Genomic DNA, 19446 nt, shown 5'->3' on the forward strand with positions numbered 1-19446 from the left:
AGAGGCTCAGCCACCCCAAAGGTCGGCCTGCCCAACAAATCCCAAAACCGCCTCTCAACCTAGGGGGGCGCGGGGCGAGTCTCAACCGGTGCTTGTCGGGAGGCGTAGTTTTCTCTGGAGAGGAGGGCGGCGCGTGGCCCTTCCGGCCGTTGGGGAAAGGAACCACGGCGGCCGGCATGCTTTGCGGTGCGCCCCGCCCCCTGGCGAAAGGCTCCATCCGGGCCTTCCCGTCACGGCGGTGGGCGACTCGTCCGCCATTACAGGCATTGGCGGCGGCGGCGCTGAGGCGGACCGGGCGGCTCCCCTTGGCCGCGAACAGCCCCTTCTCGCCATTCTCGAGGCGCAGGCCGGGCCTGGCTTGCGGAGGCCTCGCGGGCCCCCGCGCTCTCCCGAGGCCGCTCTTCCGTAGCCGCGGGGCGCAGGCCCGGCCGCGCTAGGCGGCCTCTCTCTCTCCGACTCGGCACCAGAGCCTTGTGGCCGCGCCCCGGCCCGTTCCTTCCCTCGCCCGGGCGAAGCCGTGACGAACATGTCGCCATGAGGGTGGCCGAGACGACTGCGCTGCGCCGACCCCGCCGCCGGGCCATGAGCCTGGGCCTCGGCCCCAGCCGCCAGCCGCCCTCCCGTAGCAGCGCCCCCGCGCCCGCCCACCAGCGCCATGGACAAGAGCAGCCCCTGCGGCGGCCCCAGCCCCGGATCCTCCTCCGCGACGGGAGGCAAAGGGCAGCAGCCCCGCTCTAACTCCGCCGGCCCGGCCGGGGGGGAATCCAAGCCCAAAGGGGGTAAGGCCGCGGGGAGGGTGGGGGGCAACGCATCTGGACCAGAGGGGACCCCCCCCCCCCGACAATACGCCCCGGCAGCTGGAAGAGGGGCGGGCTTCAGTTCCCAGAATTCCTCGGCCGGGTGCAGCCGCTTCCTGGGTTGTTGCAACCTGCGGAGCCGACCCCGGTCACTGCATAAACGTGGTTGCATGACTCTTGCACACCAACATATAAAACCTCCTGCCGATGGGGGTGACCCTTGTTCTTTAAAGGGAAAGTGAAGCCCTTTCAAGCCAGGTTGCTGCCAGCCCTGGGTTGGATCTTTGTTCTTGTTTAAAAGTGCAGCAAAGCGCTGGTTTTTAAGAATCTAAATTTCGGCAGTTTTTTTTAATATATAGATGTCATTTGGGAGGATAGGAGCTTTTTTCCATAGTGGGCCTCGGTGGGGAAAACCTGCTTAGTAATGACTTTTGTAATCGGCTGTTGGGAAATCTGTAAAGCGGAGATAACATACAGCATGTTGAAAAAGCCTAAGCAAATAGGTCCGCGGAATTTGCCGTTTGTTTGTCCGATAAAGAGAGGACTCTGCTGGCTGAATTTCCAGGCTTTATTGTGTTTTGTTTTTTTCTTTACTCAGAATAATTGGGAATTGCAATTAAAAAGCCCAATATTTAATCTAAACATGCACAGCCTTTAAATGAGATGAAACTAATGGGACAGGTGGCATCTATAATTCTTCACTCAAATAACTTTAGGTGGCAGTGTTGATGGTGATCAGTGGGGCATCCTTGTCTCCATTATTCTTGATGCAGTTGTTGTTTTGTGACAAACTGCCAATTGCCTTAGAAGAAACACTCCTTTGCCCTAGAGGCATCATCGTTTTGCAGAGCTAGAAAAACAGACACCCATGAGTTGAGCCTGACTCTCCGTGTCTGCCTCCACACCTTTTTCTTGGGAGTAGTGTGGAAGTAGTTTGACAGTATCCATTGTCAGGGGTTATATAAGCTTCACACTAGAGATCTCACCATGTCTGTTTACTTCCAGAAATGACTTGGTCTAAGGCAAGAATGTCAAACTCAAGGCCTGTGGGTTGGATGCGGCTTTCAGGGTGCTTAGATCTGGCCCACGGGGCTGTCCTGGAAACCGCTAAGGTCCAGCCCAGTCAAGTCTGGAGCTTGGGGACTCCGTTTTCGGTCACAATGGCCTCCTGTAGCCCTCTGCCAGCAAAAAAGGAGCTCTGGGTAGCTCCATTTTCGTAGGTAGAGGGCTGAAGGAGGCCATGATGGCCAAAAACGGAGGTCACAAAGGTCACAGGTGGCCCCCTGAGTTTGTTTTCGCTGTCAGAGGACTGCAGGAGGCCCTTGCGGCAGAAAACTGAGCTTGGGAGCCCACGTTCACTGGCAGAGCACTCAGACCACAGGCACCCCTGATATGAGTGACATCAAGCTGCTTGCCCACCTCCACCCCACCTGAGGTCAAACACAACCCTGATGAAATTGAGTTTGACATCCCTGGTCTAAGGGAAGGTTTGGCATATTCTGGAGGAGGGAACTAAAACATTCTGGAATAGTTTATTCCCGTATCAAAAGATTTTGATTATCCCTACTATAAATAGCAAAGATGCTATATTTGAAACTGAATCTAGGCAGCAGCATCCTCATTTTTGTTGTCTTAAAAAGCTATGCCAGGTTGGTCCTGGTTAATTTTTTGGAGACCATAGGAAATGTCAATGTAGCCTAGAGGAAGAGATTTAAAAAAACCTTCTGGAAGGAAGCAGTGGAAGCCAACAATGTTTATGAAGTCATCAATTGAACTAAATTCAGTGGTCCCCCTTTATTAAACAAATTTCATAGTTAATGTAGAGCTCATTCTTTGACTCCTTCTTTCTTCGTGGGCAGGAATATTTTGCTTTGGATTCAGTGGAAAAAGAAAGTTTGTGAGCCCTTGAGAAATGTCCAGTATTGTGACCTATCATGTAATCTGAGTGTCATCCATATCATTTTAACAGAGATTCTGGCTAAGAAAACAGCACAGAGAAGTTGGTTGTTTCATGGCTTTAGTAACGCACTGAGCCAACATTTCAGTGACCTCATTGGAAAAAGTATATGTAGTTTTTGAGGTGGTAACAGTGGTGCCTCTTTCAGCACCAAGTGACTAAGCAAATGTTTTCCTGTATGTACCTGTAGATCATTGAGCAGTCTGTCCCATATTTACCTGACATTCGTCCGTGGATCAAAGAATCCATTGTCCCATCAATGATCGAGCTGTCTAGATCCAAATACTTCTGCTGGCAAGCTTCACTTCTGAAATTTGGTGGAATAATGCTTTGTGTTTGCCAAACCTAAGTTTTCTCATTATTACCCGAAAGAACCATTTTAATCTCATTTGTCCTTTGAACATTGTTCCAGGTGGTCTTTGGCAAACTTGAGATGGGCAGTGCAAAGGTGCTTCTTCCAAAAAGCAACTGAACTTTCTTGTTTTTTCCCCTTTGAACAAGTTTTGCTTCTTATCCAAGAAGCTTCTTCAGTTCTGATGGGCAGCAGAGTGTATTTTGCAGAGTGTGATACTTCCTTGGTGTTCTCCCATGCATCTTGCTCTTATTCAGTATTTTCCTTATGGTAGATATATAGACTGACAATCAGGCAGCACAAAATTACCTGCAGTTTCTTTGCCATTGTTCTTTGAACCCTCCTGGAGTGTTAATGTGCTTCATATTTGGTGATTTGTTATTAGACAAGTAATGTTGCATTTTCTTCATTTGTATCCTGTCTGCTTGATGATGGAGATCAGTGACAATGATTATATGAGTTCTTCTGGCCTCTTGAAGTCTTTTTTTTTCTGAGTTAGTCAGACAGTTCTTCATTTCCACAGAGCAGATTCGTGAAGGCAGACTCGAGAGCTAGCAACCAGTTATGATTAGATTTGGTTTTTTTTTAATGAAGAATGCCACTTAAATTCACACCCGAGTATCATCTCATTGATTTAAACATCTGACTCAACTGTCTGGTGTTAGAAAGCCTCCAGTGATGGAGCATCCACAACTTCTGAAGGCAAATGGTTCCATTGGTTAATTGTTCTTATTGTTAGGAAATTTCTCCTAGGTTGCTTCTCTCCTTATTAGTTTCCATCCATTGGTTCCTGTCTTCTGGTGCTTTGGAAAACAGTTTGACACACACACCCCTCTTCTTTGTGGCAGCCTCTCAATATTGGAACACTGCTATCATGTCATCCCTATTCCTTTTCATTAGACCAGAGAAACCCAATTCCTGTAACAATTCTTCAAATGTTTTAGCTTCCAGCCACTTAATTGTCTTTGTTGCTCTTTTCTGCATTCTTTCTAGAGTCTCTACAATTTTTTTTTATAATATGGTGACCAAAACTGGATGCTATATTCTAAGCATAGTCTCACTAAGGCTTTATAAAACAGTACTAATAGTTCAGGTAATTTTGATTCTATCCCTCTATTAACGCAGCCTAGGACTGGGTTGGCTTTTTTGGCTGTTGCTGCACACTGCTAGCTCATTTTCAAGTGATTATTCATTTAGACTCCAAGATCCCTTTCACAGTTACTGCTATTGAGCCAGGTTTCACCTAATCTGTACCTGTACATTTGATTTTCTTGCTTACGTGCAAAACCTTACGTTTCTCTCCATTAAATTTCATTTTGTTCGATAGGGCCCAGGATTCAACTCTTTAAAGATCCACCTGGATCTTCAGCCTATCTTGGTGTTGGATATTCCTCCCAACCAACTACTAACCGGACAGCTATCAAAATTAAATACACTGTAATTCATCCAAATGGGACTTTATTCATCCTGACCCAAATGCCTGGGAAAACGTCTAAAGGCCTGCAGGATTGGGATCAGTTGTATCTGGAGAAAAGATCACTCCAAAAGGAAGAGGCTACCATCAAGATGAAAGAATGTACTTTTTTATGTACTGCTTTAATTTTTTGTGTGCCTGTAAGTCACTGTTGACTCCCAGCCTCCCGGTTTCTTGCTTGTTGCTTTACCCACTGCACCAGACTGCCTTATAGACTATCTTTACTATCAGTTCATAGATAACATTTTGATCACATTCCAGGTCACAACAGTGCAGAATGGTTCTGTAGAGTCCACAAGCTTTCCACCACTACAGAAGGCAACATTAATTTTGACCAACTATTTTCAACTAATTTTTCATTGTAGATACTGGAGGCTCTCTGTAGATAAAAGGTTCAAGTGTAGAACGTGCCGCTTTTAGCTTATGACAGCCATGTGTGTAGACCTTGATTAAGTCCTAATCTGAACGGGGCAGTGGTGCAAATAGTTGAGGGTGCTGACACTACCTTCACATTCCACAAAGCCTGGAATAGCAAGAATTGCAGCTACAGAATTGCCTAGCAGTTACCAAATGATTTATATTCAAGGACAATTATTAAAATTATATATGACAAATGTTTTAGAAAAGAGGCCTTTCTATAGAAGAGTAAAGTTGCAAAAATTCAGTATAGTACAGCACTTCCTAAGGCCTGATAATTTCCGGTCAATAATTAGGTGTTGTGGCCCAGCAGGAGCCGTTGGAGCTGCCACCAGACTCCGACAGCGAGGGGCCCTATGAGTCGGCTCTGGAGGATGTGGAAGACCCTGGACAGGGTTCCGACTCCGAGCAGGGCGCAGAGAGACTGGTTGGCCACCAGGTGGCGTCTGAGCCTTGGACCAGTGGGGAGGAGACAAGGGAGAGTGATCCAGAAGCCAGCAGTGAGTTGTTCCTGGATGCACATCGAAGAGCTACTAGGCATCAGGAACAATTACGCAATTACAGGAGGTGATTGTACTCAGCTGGTGGTCATTAGGCTCCTCTCCAGACTATAAAAGCTACTTGTGCACACGGCCCTCTTTGTAGAAGTCAACACAGGATTAAATGTTGGAGGACAGTACTGTGAGCTTGGCAGGCTGCATTGCTGCCAAGCCTTATCTGTGTTTATTGCTGCCTGAGTTTGTCTGAGTTGCTGCCAAGGTCCTTATCTGTTTGTTCTGCTTGGCTTTCAGCCACCGAGGTTTTGGTGTTTTGCTAATTAAAGTACATTCCAGTTAAGCTTGTCTCGGCATTCGTTACTGGACGGAGGAGGGGGTCAGAACAATTAGGTATTTTAAAAGGGAGAAGCTCCTTGGATGTTCTTAAAGTTTATAAGCAGGAAACCACAAATGCCTGTTCTCCTTTAGTGGTAGTATCTGTCAATGGTATATGTAACTTTTTCACACCTGTAGGAAATCTGTTTCTAACTGAGGGAGTTTATATTGCAAAGTTTTAAATTTTATATCTTAGGGAATTTAAGGTTGCTAATATAGGTAGTCCTCTACTTACAACAGTTTATTTAGTGATTGTTATAAGTTACAACATAACTGAAAAAAACAATTTATGACTGTTTTTCACACGACCGCTGCAGCATCCCCATGATGTGATTAATATTTGAATGCTTGGCAATTAGTTCATATTTATGATGGTTGCAGTGTTCTGGGGTCAAATTTTGGGCTCAATCGTGGTCATAAGTCGAGAACTAGCTGTACTCCCAAGCTTCCTATCCTAGTGGCAACTTCTTTCTTGAATTACTGTTCTAATTATAACAGAACTTATGATAATGGAAATGCATTGCCTACATTGGATAGTAATCGTTGTTACTTTGGATTGCATACAGAATAATTTATTTTATTGAAAAAAAAATTGATGTGTGCAAAACTGAATATTGTTGGAGGGAAGAGCTTGAGTGTACAAAAACTCAAATTTTAAAAGACCAATGTTTCCCTCGTCAGAAGTATTTGAAAATGAAATTATAGGTAAAGCATTTATGTTTACTTGTCTAATTCCCTTAGGGTGATTTCAAAGCATTAGAATAATGAAATTGGGAAACTGAGCAAATAATCCAACGCTAATAACTTTTTGTCAGTTTGGAAAGGGACTATCGGTCCTTCTGATTTTGGACCACCATAGACTAACCTGGTTTTCTTCTAAGTGATTCTGAGGATGAATACTAAGAAGAGTAATCCTTTCCCGTTGCTAGTAAATATACATTTCTATTAGTACAGTATTTGTTTTATGCCAGCACAAGGGTCGGGAAAATATTATAGTTTTTAAGATCAAAATATCTTCAGTTAGAGAGATCTTTAAATAAAGATGTTTGGTTTCACCTTCTAGCCATGAAAGTTCTAAGCAGTAGGTTCCTCTGGAGAAGCCTTTGCTTGTGTTAGCAGTCTGGCTGACGTAGGTTGCCTGCTCTGCTAGGACTTGCTTTTGACTGAATGCTGAACATTATTTTCCTTTATTGTCTATTTCAGAAGGGAAAAATGCAAGTGGATCCAAACAGCGTTATAATCGTAAGAGAGAAACTTCATATCCCAAAAATGAGAGTTTCCCCAGCCAGTCCCGTCGCTCCTTTTCACAGAAAAGCAAAGCTTTTAACAAGATGCCCCCTCAGAGGGGGGAGCAGAACAGCGGCAGCAAATCTTTTAGCCTTTCTTCTAATGGTGGAAGACGAGATGAGGTGAGATCCTGCCCTTCCTGGGACATTTACATTACATGCCTTACTTCATCAGATATTCTGTCTTATCTCTCTTTTCTGACACAATAGAAACTTCTATTTTTTCTTCTCTCATTCAAAATGTGAAATACAGATTAAAAATAAGAATCTAATTGAACTGAATAAATATTTTTCCAGTGGGAGTGGTCTATCAGGGCAAACCTGGTCTACCCAAATATGGGACGGAATATACTGCTTCCACTTTCACCTCAAGGTGGCGCAGTGCTTAAATGCAGCACTGCAGGCTACTGCTAGATCAGCAGGTCAGCGATTCAAATCTCACCGGCTCAGGGTTGACTCAGCCTTCCATCCTTCCGAGGTGGGTAAAATGAGGACCCAGATTGTTGGGGGCAATATGCTGACTCTCTGTAAACCGCTTAGAGAGACCTGAAAGGCCTATGAAGCGGTATATAAGTCTACTGCTATTGCTATTGCTCTCAGCTCCAGTCTAGGAGCCTTCACAGTTAGCCGCTTCTGCAACAAACTATTTTGTTGGTATAGAACAAAAAATAGTTTTTCGCGAAAGCAACTGCCTGCGAAGGCTCCTGGATTGGGGCTGAAAAGCAAAAGTGGAAGCAGTATGCCCCGTCCCATATTTGGGTAAACCAGGTTGCCCTGATAGATCAGTCGCACCAGAAAAACACTTAATCTCTCCCCTGGTACAGCTGACAAAGCGAGGGGAGCCCATGACCTAGATGTTAATACATCTGCCTAATATGTAAACAGCCGGGTTCGAATCCCAGAAGGGTATGGCTAGCTGATGAGAGCTGATGAGAGCTAAACAGCTTGAAATAGTTATACTAGTCTTCCTTTATTTCTTTGTTGGTAAAATTTAAATTTAACACAATTGAATTAAATGCTCTTACCTTCATGCTTGTGAAAAAAAGCAACAATAATGCCCTATCATGAAGAAGTAGAGGCCAAATTACTTCTGCAAAAATGCAAGAGGTTACTATGGATTATTTGCTTCTAAATGTGTACAGAAAGGAATATTGGCATTAGCATGTACATTTTTTTCCTTAGTTCTATAAAATGTGCTAATTAAGCATGGCAGGCCTGGGCATTTGCGGGTCACATCTGGCCCTTCGGCTGTCCCTATTCAGCCTGTGGCTGGGGGTGCAAGAAAGATAAATATTCAGCATTTCTCAGGTATATAAACTGTAGATGTTTTAAGGCTTTACTTTATGTCTAGGTGAGTTCATATTCAAGGATGATGGATGTCCCTAATGGGAAAGCTATATGATATTTTTGGCAAAGGTAAAGCTGCAGTTTGCTTTTCCCCTCCTCCAAGAGATTGTTCCAAAGTTCTGGCCTAATATTCATCTTCTTGGTATAAATAATAGTGTTTGTATGGCATCGTATTTTTTTATTGCAACCCCTGCAAACTAAATTGTCTGCTTTCTCAGGTAACAGAAACTCAGCGGGCAGAGTTCAGCCCTGCCCAATTCTCTGGCCCCAAGAAGATTAATCTGAACCATTTGTTGAATTTTACATTTGAACCTCGTGGCCACACTGGCCATTTTGATGGGAGCAGCCATGGCACTTGGGGAAAAAGAAACAGATGGGAAAACAAACCTTTCAGCAAGGAGCTTTTCCTTCAGGCCAAGTGAGTGGGAGCTCGGTCTGTATCATAAATATCTTGAGGGAGAATTTAATCATGTTCCTGTGCTGTTCCTACCTGTTGCTTTCAGCTTCTGTTTTGTAGTTTTTATTCTCCATGTGAACATTTGCTTTGGGTTTATATTTTACATTTGAAGCTGTTTCGGTCATTTGACTCTCATTGCTGTGTTGTATTTGAAATGCATTTGAATTCATTCAAAACAAAGAAAAAGAAAACTATTAGTGATGTGAATTCGAAACCAGTTTTGTCCAATACAACATAGCTTTATAAAATTGTAATGCCAAGGTCTAACATGAGTCCTTTTATTTATAGAAATAAATAATGATCACAGTTCTGGTTAAATGAGAGCATTCCTTGTAAGATTAAAAAGCAGATACTTTCCAATTTTCTCCCCTTGATATATTTGATTTTTGAGAGCACTCTATGTCCTTGGATTAGTTAGACTAATGTAAAAGATCAATCATGTTGTTATAAGATTTTTGCAAATAATTGCCAGCAGTTACTTAATCTGAATATCTGTATTCCTGGATCATTTCTATATAATTGGTTTTAGGTGGTTATTATTATGAGTTTTTAATTCTAAATCCCTCATATTCTTTGCAGCTGCCAGTTTGTGGTGCGTGATGACCAGGATTACACAGTTCACTTCACTGACCCAGATATCTTGGTCAACTGGGATTTTGTGCAACAAGTGGTTAGTATCCTCCTCTCCCTCCCTCCCTCCCTCCCTCCCTCCCTCCCTCTCTTCACAAGTACTGTGGTCAGCCTAGAAATCGGGGTGGTGGGAGAGATTCAGGAGAGAAAAGGAAGTCCTCCACACAGCTCATTAGGTAACTTGTGAATTCAAAACTACAGTTCCCCAAAAGAAGCTAGAGAGGAAATGAGCCACCTCATTTTTCTAGCTGATAACGATGCTATATGAAAACACCCTATATACTGTGAGTGTGTGTGAGTGTATACACACACACACATGCATACATAAATCCATACACATATCTCAAAGGCTTGCCCGATGTCAAAGGGATGGACTTTATTTCCAGCTTTAAAGGAGTCAAATTGCATTCTGAGCCCTTCATTAGCTAAATGTTTATGTTACTGATACAGGTGCCTGCCAGACATAATTTCTAGGCTCAGGAACCAACTTCCATCCCTCTCCATGTTGATAATGCATGTCCCAGAGAACACTGACAAAGCCTACATGCATTAGGGTCAGGCTGTCAAGGCAAGAAGCTGGAAATCAGCCAGTCCAAACTCTGAGTGACTGTATTCACATAGTATCATAACATACAGCTTCTATAAGTGGACAATCAGTGTAACAAGATTAAGCAGATCAGGCCTTTTAACTATCCAGGCATTTAATTCTAATTTTCCACCATTTGCAAACAGAAAAGTTGGGAAATCTCGATTGGAGTACAAATGTCCAGTACAAAGGCTATAATCAGCTATAATCTGCTGGTTTGCCAGCTATAATCAAACATTCCAGCTGTAATGGTGGTAATTATGTCCTGTCAGTAATTAAGCAGTTTAAAACCAATGGTAAGTCTTCTGTGCCTATAAGGACACCAGAATGTCACAATTTCTGGGTTCTTTAGTGTTTCCTAACTCACCTGGTGGCTTAAGCTTGGTTGTGCCTACTAAATAAGCCTCTGCCATCTCAATATTGATTGAGATGGCATCTGAGGACAAAGCCCAGCTAACCCTCGCTGATCTGTTCAGCTTTTCTTGGAAGAAAGAATTGCTGTCAGTTTGGCTCCGTGCAGACTCTTAATCCACACTTTATTTATCCTGAGTTTAGAAAAAGTTGTGATTGAAGTTAAATGGAGTAATTAAATTATTTATGAAATGATGGGGCTAAAATATAATTTCACTGCTAAGGAAGGACGTGGAGGCAGGGGAGGCAGAGCCCCACCACTGTTATCATGAAAAGAAAAGAAAAATGTAAAAGGAAGAAGGCAAGAGCTGAGGTCAGGCTGAGCTAGTTGCTACCAGAGTCACCGTGGATGACTCTGCTTAACTGTTTAAAAAAGCCTCTAAAAAAGCGCCCTCTACAGGAGGAGGCAGGAGAACGATGTGCCTCATCTAGTCTGACTTTAGGCGTGTTATGATCACTCGAGCAGAGTTAAGGGTTAAAAGCCTAAAAATTCCTGAGGCACGTTGTGATAGCCCTGCAGAAATCCTCCATGGGAGCCTGAGTGGCGCAGGCCACTGAGGTGGCCGCACTCCTGGTGGAGTGCGTGGTGATGCCCTCTGGAACCTGCAGTCCGTGTGCCTCGTAGGCCTTGGAAAGGGCTGCTCTGATCCACCTGCTAATGGTTGCCGGGGAAACCTTGACTCCCCAGGTAGACGTCTGAAAGGAGACGAAGAGGGCCTCTGAACACCTAAAGGGTGCCGTGCGCTTCAGGTAAATGCACAGGGCTCTTCTAACGTCCAGCCGGTGCCATGATCTTTCTCTATCCCTGGAGGGCTGCGGACAGAAGTCCGGCAGAACTATCTCTAATGTCCTGTGGAAGGGAGAGTTGATCTTGGGCATGAACGCGGGGTCCAGTCTGAGGACGACCTGGTTATCCAGGAAGGTGCAGAGGTCCTCCCTGCTGGACAGAGCGTTAAGCTCGGATACTCTTCTAGCTGAGGTGATGGTAACCAGGAAAACGACCTTAAGGTTCAGGAATTGGAAGGAAACCTCCCTCAAGGGTTCAAAGGTGCCTCTGTCAGTGACTGGAGGACCGTGGGGAGGTCCCAGGTTGGGAATCGATGGACCACAGGGGGTTTCAAATTCACCGCTCCCTTGAGGATCGGATGCTGAGACAAAGGTGGGGAGTCCACCCCCCCACCCCCCCAGGACTGTGGAGAGGGCAGAGACTTGTCTCCTAAGGGTGCTGGGGGCCAGACCCTTTTCCAGACCTTCCTGTAGAAAGTCGAGAACCTGGGGCCTGCTGTGGCTGCGTCACTGGCAGGCGGAGTCGAGAAGTTGAAGCTGGGTCAAGGTCCCTTGCTTGGCACCAATCCGCGAAGGCGACCCAGGAGGCGTTATAGATGCGAGTGGTGGACTGCCTCCTGGACGCCTCAATGGTCTTAATGACCTTCACGGAGAAATGGGCCCCTCTTAGTTGTTCCCGCTCAATCGCCAGATGTTCAGATGGAGTCACTCCGGGTCTGGATCCTCCAGCGACCCCTGGAGCGGCCATCTGCAATGAAGAGCATCTGTGTCCATGGTGCCCCTGGACGGAAACCTCGATACGGAGCTTGGCAGCTGGGCGCTTGCTTGTGTTGCGAAGAGATCCCCTGCCGGGCGTTCGAATCTCTCGCAGATCTATAGGAAGACGTTGGGATGGAGTTGCCACTCTGTTGTCGACCGTCTCCCTGCTGAGCCTGTCCACTTGTTGGTTCTCTATCCTGGACATATGTTCCGCTCTGATCGATCGGAGATTCCTCTCTGCCCAGTTCCCCAACCGGAGGGCCTCGTAGCGCAGGACCTTGGAATGGATGCCCCCCTGTTTGTTCACGTGGGCCTTGGCTGCCACGTTGTCCGTCAAGACCAGGACATGGTGGTCGGTCACAGTAGTCTTGAAGTGGCATAGAGCGAGGTGGATGGCCCTGAGCTCCAACCAGTTGATGTTGTGCAGGTCTGATGGAGTCCAGTGGCCCTGGGCTATCTGGGCTTCCAGGTGTGCTCCTCAACCGAACAGGCTTGCGTCTGTTGTGAGCACCTTCCTCGCTGGTTCTCGGAGGAGTGACGTCTTGTCTAGGGCTTGTCTAACGGAGCGAGAGGAGCACCTGGGGTGACACTTGAACTTTGAAGCTGGTGTCGCTCGTCCCGGCTCTCTGATGTGGGAGCAGGAACCACTGGAGCTCCCTGGCATGGAGACGAGCCCAAGGCACGATCCCTATGCAAGAAATGAATTTCCCAAGGAGCCTGGAAAGAAGAACTACAGGGACAGAATGTAATTTGTGTATCTCCTGAACCAGCTGAACAATGCTGCCCCTACGTTCCTGGGAGAGGAAGACCTCTCCAGACACCGAATCTATAATGGGTCCTAGGTGTTGGAGCCTGGTAGATGGGACTAGATGGCTCCTCTCAAGGTTGATTGAGAACCCCAGGGACCTTAGTGTGTCAATGGTGAGACCCAGGTCCTGCCTGGCAGTGGCTGGGGACCTGGCTAGGATGAGGACATCCTCATCCTAGCCAGGTCCCCAGCCACTGCCAGGCAGGACCTGGGTCTCACCATTGACACACCAAGGTCCCTGGGGTTCTCAATCAACCTGTAGCAATGGAGTCAGACTGGGAAGGAACGAAGGTGATTCACAGCCGCGGCCAGCACCTTGGTAAAGGTCCTGGGAGCTGAGGCCAGCCCAAAGGGGAGAACTCTATACTGGAAGTGGCTGCCCTCGTGGGAAAACCTGAGGAACCTATGATGTTCAGGGGCGATTCTGATGTGCTCTCCGTGAGGTCGATGGAGGCTAGGAGATCACCCTGTCGGATGCTTTCTAAGATGGATTTCAGAGAGGCCATCTTGAACCTATGGTAGACCACTCTGGAATTGAGTAGTTTAAGGTCCAAAATGGCTCTCCACCCCCCTGAACTCTTGGGGACCAGGAACAGGTTCGAATAGAATCCAGAACCCTTCTCCCCCTCTGGTACCATCTCTATAGCCCTGATGTCTAGCAGGTGTTTGATGGCCTTAGCCTTAAGGGCCCGTTTGGCCAGGTCTCTGGAGGAGGTGAAGGTGCGGAATCTATTCGGGGGCTGCGAGCGAAATTCCAGCTTGAGCCCGAGTTTAACCATCTGGAGGACCCACTCGTCCGATGTGACGCGATCCCAGGTGTCCGCAAATAGGGAGAGGCGACCGCCGATGGGGTGATCCACGATCGGATCACTTGAACCTGCGGAAAGGACGGCCGCCCCCTCCTCGAAAGAGCCGCTTGCTCTGCTGCTGGCCTCTGAATCTGTCCCTTGGGAACTGCCTCTCCCCCTGTCTATGAAACCTAGGAACCAGGTACCTTTGATTCTGGGAGTCTGTGTCAGGCGGGTGGTAAGATGCTCTCCTGGGGTAAGGAGCATGTCGGTGATCTGACCGTCTGGTTGTGGCCGGGAAGACGTTTCGCTTATTCTTGTCCTCCACCAGGATGGGATCCAGCGAAGAACTGAAAAGCTTGTCCCTGGTGTAGTCAGCTCCTGCCAGGTGCCACTTTGCACGAGACTCCACCTGCCAGTGACGCAGCCACAGCAGGTGCCTGGACGCTACAGAGGACGTCAAAGCTCGAGAGGCATACTTAACTGCATCCATCGTGGCGTCCGCCGAAAACTGAGTGGCTGCCAGCACCTTGGAGATGTCCTGCAGTAGTCGTACTTCCTTGGCCGTGGTCCTGTCTCTTAGCTGTTCCAGCCATAGCACTGTTGACCTGTTAAAAAAGGAGGCGGTCGCGGCCACCCTAATAGCCCAGGTTATTGCCTGGAAGGACTTACGCATAACCATCTCCGCCTTTTTGTCTTCTGCCTTGAGACAGTTGGCTATGTCTCCAGTCACCACGGCAGAAGCTGAAGCCAGGCTGGCGACCGGAGTATCCACTGAAGATACCTGCAGAGCTTGGGCGAAGATAGAATTGAGATTATAAAATCTACGCTCATTGCCCCCTGGATTGGGAAAAGACCCTGGCTTAACCCACTGGGATTTAAGCACCTCTAGGAACATCTCTGGAGTGGGGATCTCCTCCTTCTCCACCTGGGGCCTGTGGAAGGGCCCTTTCTTGCTCCCCCGCTAGTGCCGGGGGTGGCAGTCACAGAACTGGGCTCTGGGGGAGTGTCCAGGTCTGCTGTGGCCCTGGCCTTACTAAGTAAGGAGCTGAACAAGGAGGGGGGTAACAGCCCGGTGATGTTGGGAGCCTCAGGGGCCTGGGTGTCCTCATCCTCAGAAAACCCCACCTCCTTCAACTCCCCTACCTCTAGATCCGAAGCCTCACTGGCAGTAGAGGAGAAGGGTGAACTGGGTTCTCTGGTGGCAGAGGACCTGGGGCGATCCTGATGTCCCCTGGACTGGTCCCGAGAAGACCTACTCCTGGAACCCTGGGACTGGTGTTTTATCCCAGAAGCAATCCCTTGGGCTATGGCCCTGGCTAACACCACCTGGAAGCTATCAGGAAGCTCTGGAAAGGAGGAATGCAGCTCTGGGGGTTGCAGAAATTCCCTTGGTTCAGGGGATTGCGGTGCCAGCCAGCGTGGCCCGACAAAACCGCGCTCGTCAAAATAGCAGTGACAAAACCGCGTTGCTAAAGCCGCGACGTCATCACCGCGGCGACAACAGTGCGGCAACAGAAGGGCGCTTTAAAACAGCGCGGCGGCAGAAAGCCGATTTAAATTAAGGTAAGGGTTAGGATTAGGTTTAGGGATTTGGTTTAGGGTTAGGGTTAGGTTTGGGTTAGGGTTAGGTTAGGGTTAGGGTGCTGAGTGCTTCGGAAGGCGCAGATTTGCCCTCCGGGATTATGTCATCGCGGTAGGGTCACCTTTTTCCTTAGTGCTTCGGGCGATGCGGATTTGCCCTCCGCGCTTATGTCAGCGCAGATAAGGGCTTTGCGGTTTTGTCGGTGAACCGCCAGCCAGTCCCTGGCAGGTCTGGGGCCCTGCACCCAAAGGGATCTCCCCTAGACTCCGATGGATGGGCAGGCAATGGGGGGCGATAGGGAGCTGTGCCCTCTGCCTGAGCACCTTGGGGAACCAGGGAATGCCACCGGGGTCTCTTCCAGAACAGGAGGTCTGCGGGGGGAGTGAGATCTGGAAGGAGAGAGGCTGATGGTGGCCCTGAACCTTCTAATAGAGGCCCTGGTAATCCGAACCTCCTTCCCAGAGGTACCCTTCCTATGGGGCCTGGGGGTGCCTTTCTTGGCGGGGGACCGCCCTCTGGTGACTGGGGGAACCCCCCTGGAGGTCCCCTCACCCGGATCCGAATCCCCTGGGGATCTGGGCCCAGCACCCCTGCTCCTCACCGCCTCCGCCATAGTACTTACAGTTACGCTGTTCACCAACCTCCTCTCTCTTTGCTGGCCTCAATTGCCTGTGCGCGATGATCTTTAAAACTCAGCGCCTCTTTCTCTGCTGCCGATCTGCGGCCTGAGTTGCCGGCAAGCACCAATCCTATGGCCCTCCCCGGATTACCGGCGGAGTTTGGGCCCTTCCGACTTCGGCAGTGCTTTCTGAGGGCTCTCGGTGTCTGTAGGAGGAACGCCGGTCACGCGCTCACCCACGTGTTCTAAGATGGCTGAGGACAAAGATGGCGGCCACCAATCTGCAACCTGGTCTCCTGCAGCTCGGGAACGTTGGGGCGATCCCTGCCTGGTCCCCGGTCCTCCAATGGTCTACGAAGGCCTCCTGGAAGCTGGGCAGCCGCCCAATGCGCACCGTGCGTTGCGGAGGCTTCCTCCCCTTTACATGACTGGCCTGGGCTCGCGCTAGCAAGCTGCGAGGCTTTAAGCTAACAGTGCTGAGCACGTTGGAGGAGAGGTGAAGCAATCTGAAGGTAAAAAATCCTAAAATTTCCTGTAAAACCTTGAATTCTTTGAAGTGAGGGAGAGTCAGAAAACAGCTCCTTCTGGGCCGGAGACTGAGGTTAATCTGGGAGGTCAGAGGAGGAATGGAGGTGTGGCCTCAAGATTTACCTCAGTCTCCAGGGCAAAAGGGCTGTGTTCATACCCATCTGTGACTCCTCCCACGCCTCACTTTGGAGACTATATCCAATCCAACTTCTGTTTTTGTGTTTGTTTGAGAGAAAGTGAGTGAGAGAGGGAAGAGGGTAGGAGAGATAGTCAAATCCAACTTCTCTTGTGCGTGTGTCTGTTTGAGAGAGGGGGGAGGGAGGAAGGAGGGGGAGGGAGAAGAAAAAGAATGAAGGAAACTTTTTCGCAAAGGAGAAAAACAAATGCTGTTGCTTTATATCGGAACTGAGCATGCCTGGCTGTGGAGTTGAAGTCCACAAGTCTAAAAAAATTTTAAACCCACCACCGTGTCAGTGCCTCACCAACCATAAACCTCACTGCATGTCACTGCTGCTAAGGGCCCTTATCACTCAAATTTGCAGACAGCATCAAGTTGAGGGAATTGCTAACACTTTGGAAGATAGACTCAAGATTCAAAAGTATCCTGACAGACTTGAGCACTAGGCCCTATCCAACAAGGTGTAGTTCAGTGGTGAGAAAAGTTTAACTCTTGCACTTATGCAAGAAAAACCAAACACACAGTATAAGACTAGGCAGCCCCTGGCTGAACAGTAGTGACTGTGAGAGAGATCTGGGTGTCCTAGTGGGCCACACCTTAAGTCTGAGCCAGCAATGTGTTGCTGCAGCTGCCAAAAAAGCCAATGCATCAACAATGGGACAGCGTCAAGCTCATGAGAAGTGATAGTATAATTCTATACTGCATGGTGAGGCCACACTTGGAATACTACATCCAGTTCTGATCATCATAATACAAAAAAGATGTTGTGACCTTAGAAAGAGTGCAGAAAAGAGCCACAAAAGTGATTAGTGGACTGGAAGCTCAACCATATGATGACTAGTTATGGGAACTAGGCGTGTCTAGTCCAAGGAAAAGAAGGTTTAGGAGTAACATGATAGTCTTATAATACTTGGACTCACAGAGATGAGGGGGTCGATTTATTCTTCACAACACCTGAAGGCAGAACAAGAACCAATGGGTGGAAACTCATTAGAGAGATCCAACATGGAACTAAGGAGAAACTTCCTAATAATGAGAACAGTTAAACAGTGGAACAGAAGTTGCCTCCTGCAGTTGTGGGTCTTCCATCACTGGAGGTTTTCAAGAAAAGATGGGACAATTAAGATAAGAACTCTGGCCAGTCGGTAGGCAGGGGGTTGAACTAGAAGACATCCAAGGTCCCAACTCTATGGTTCTACCGCATGTAAATTGGTCATTTCTTATTTCTGAACTAACCAATCCCTTGCTTAATGTTTATTGACGTGAAAAGAATCAAGAAATGGTATCTGAACATGTTGTTAACGTATTCTACAGTGGAATTGGGTTTAGCCTGCTTTTTATGCCATGTAGAAGTAGAAAGGAAATTGCAGGGAAGGAAATTTAAATTTTTCTGCATGGTCCAAGCGATTTGATAGTGGAAATGAAAGCCTCAGATTGTGAGGCTGCTTTTCTCTAGAACTTCATATTAAACCTGGACAGTCACTTCTCAGGGACGTTGTTCTTATGTTCTCCATTGAAATTCCAAAGTGCTGGAATGACAATTCTCAGTGCTACTGAGAGAAGCGTGCTTTTTAAATAACTATACATCAGACAGCCTTTATTGTGTTCATGGCTGGGCTTTTGAATAGTCAGCTCCCCACATCATGTTTTCATATATTCTTCTCTTTAAAGAAGAACCCGTTTTGAAAGTTCAGTTTTATGAATGGGATTCTGTTGCACATTTCCAGCGGATTTACAGCCATGAAGTGCCCTCCTGCCCAATATGCTTGTACCCACCCACTGCTGCCAAGATCACTCACTGCGGGCACATCTTCTGCTGGGCCTGCATCCTGCACTATCTCTCCTTGAGTGAGAAGACCTGGAGCAAGTGCCCCATCTGCTACGGCTCTATTCACAAGAAGGACCTCAAAAGGTACAGAGATTCCTTGAGGGAGGCCTCCTTTTCCTCCTGGACAAAGTCAGTTGTCATTGACCGCTCTTCTTCTCCTTCTCCTTCTTCTTTTGCAGTGTTGTGGCTCTAGAAACCCGTCAGTATGCAATCGGTGATACAATTACAATGCAGCTCATGCAGCGGAAGAAAGGAGCCTTGATAGCACTGCCAAAGTCAGCGCTCGCCCCTGTGGAGCAGCCTATTCACTTGGGGGGTAAGAGTGTCACTTGCCTCCAGAAGATGTGGGTGCTTCATCACTGGAGAGTTTTAAGAAAAGACCTGTCTGAAAAGGGTATAGGGTCTCCTGCTTGAGCAGGGATCTGGATTAGAAGACCTCCAAGGTCCCTCCCAGCTCTACTCTGATTGAATGGTATAGGCAAGACTGTCAAACTCGCAGCCCACTATCCAGATGTGTCATGCCCGATTTAAGGGGAAACAAGTTCTGCTAAGTCACATGACAACAACGGCATGATGCCATGAGTTTGACACCCCTAGTATAGGGTCTCCTGCCTGAGTAGGGGGTTGGATTGGAACACCTCCAAGATCCCTTCCAGCTCTATTCTGATAAGGAGGCTAAAACTTATGAACAACAGTTACAGGAATTGGGTACATCTAGTCTAATGAGAAGAAGGACTAGAGGTAACATGATAGCAGTGTTCCAATATTTGAGGGGCTCCTACAAAGACGTGGGGGTCAAACTTTTCCAAAGCATCAAAATATGTAAGACAAGAAACAATGGATGGAAACTAATCAAGGAGAGAAACAACCTAGAACTATGGAGAAATTTCCTAATGTTCAACACTGGAGGCTTTCAGAAAGAGATTGGACAAGCATTTGTCCGAAATGGTATAGGATCTCCTGCTCAAGCAAGGGGTAGGA

General features: G+C 47.5%; 1 protein-coding gene across 2 annotated transcripts in view; it reads left to right on the top strand.

Moving 5' to 3' along the window:
• Positions 1–202: 202 nt before the first annotated feature.
• The window catches only part of RNF10 (ring finger protein 10), a 31262-nt gene continuing 12018 nt past the window's right edge, over positions 203–19446 (top strand). Inside the window, exons 1-6 of one of the 2 annotated variants that reach the window (XM_032230093.1) lie at positions 203–779; positions 7073–7278; positions 8721–8920; positions 9539–9629; positions 18365–18549; positions 18645–18781. In XM_032230093.1, the coding sequence (XP_032085984.1) occupies positions 656–779; positions 7073–7278; positions 8721–8920; positions 9539–9629; positions 18365–18549; positions 18645–18781 (943 nt within the window). In that variant the 5' untranslated portion in view covers positions 203–655. Of the gene's footprint in view, positions 780–4434; positions 4721–7072; positions 7279–8720; positions 8921–9538; positions 9630–18364; positions 18550–18644; positions 18782–19446 lie in introns of those variants that run through there. The other variant, XM_032230094.1, reaches the window with a different exon arrangement.

This window comes from Thamnophis elegans, chromosome 13 (assembly GCF_009769535.1).
Source record: "Thamnophis elegans isolate rThaEle1 chromosome 13, rThaEle1.pri, whole genome shotgun sequence".
NCBI lineage: Eukaryota > Metazoa > Chordata > Lepidosauria > Squamata > Colubridae > Thamnophis > Thamnophis elegans.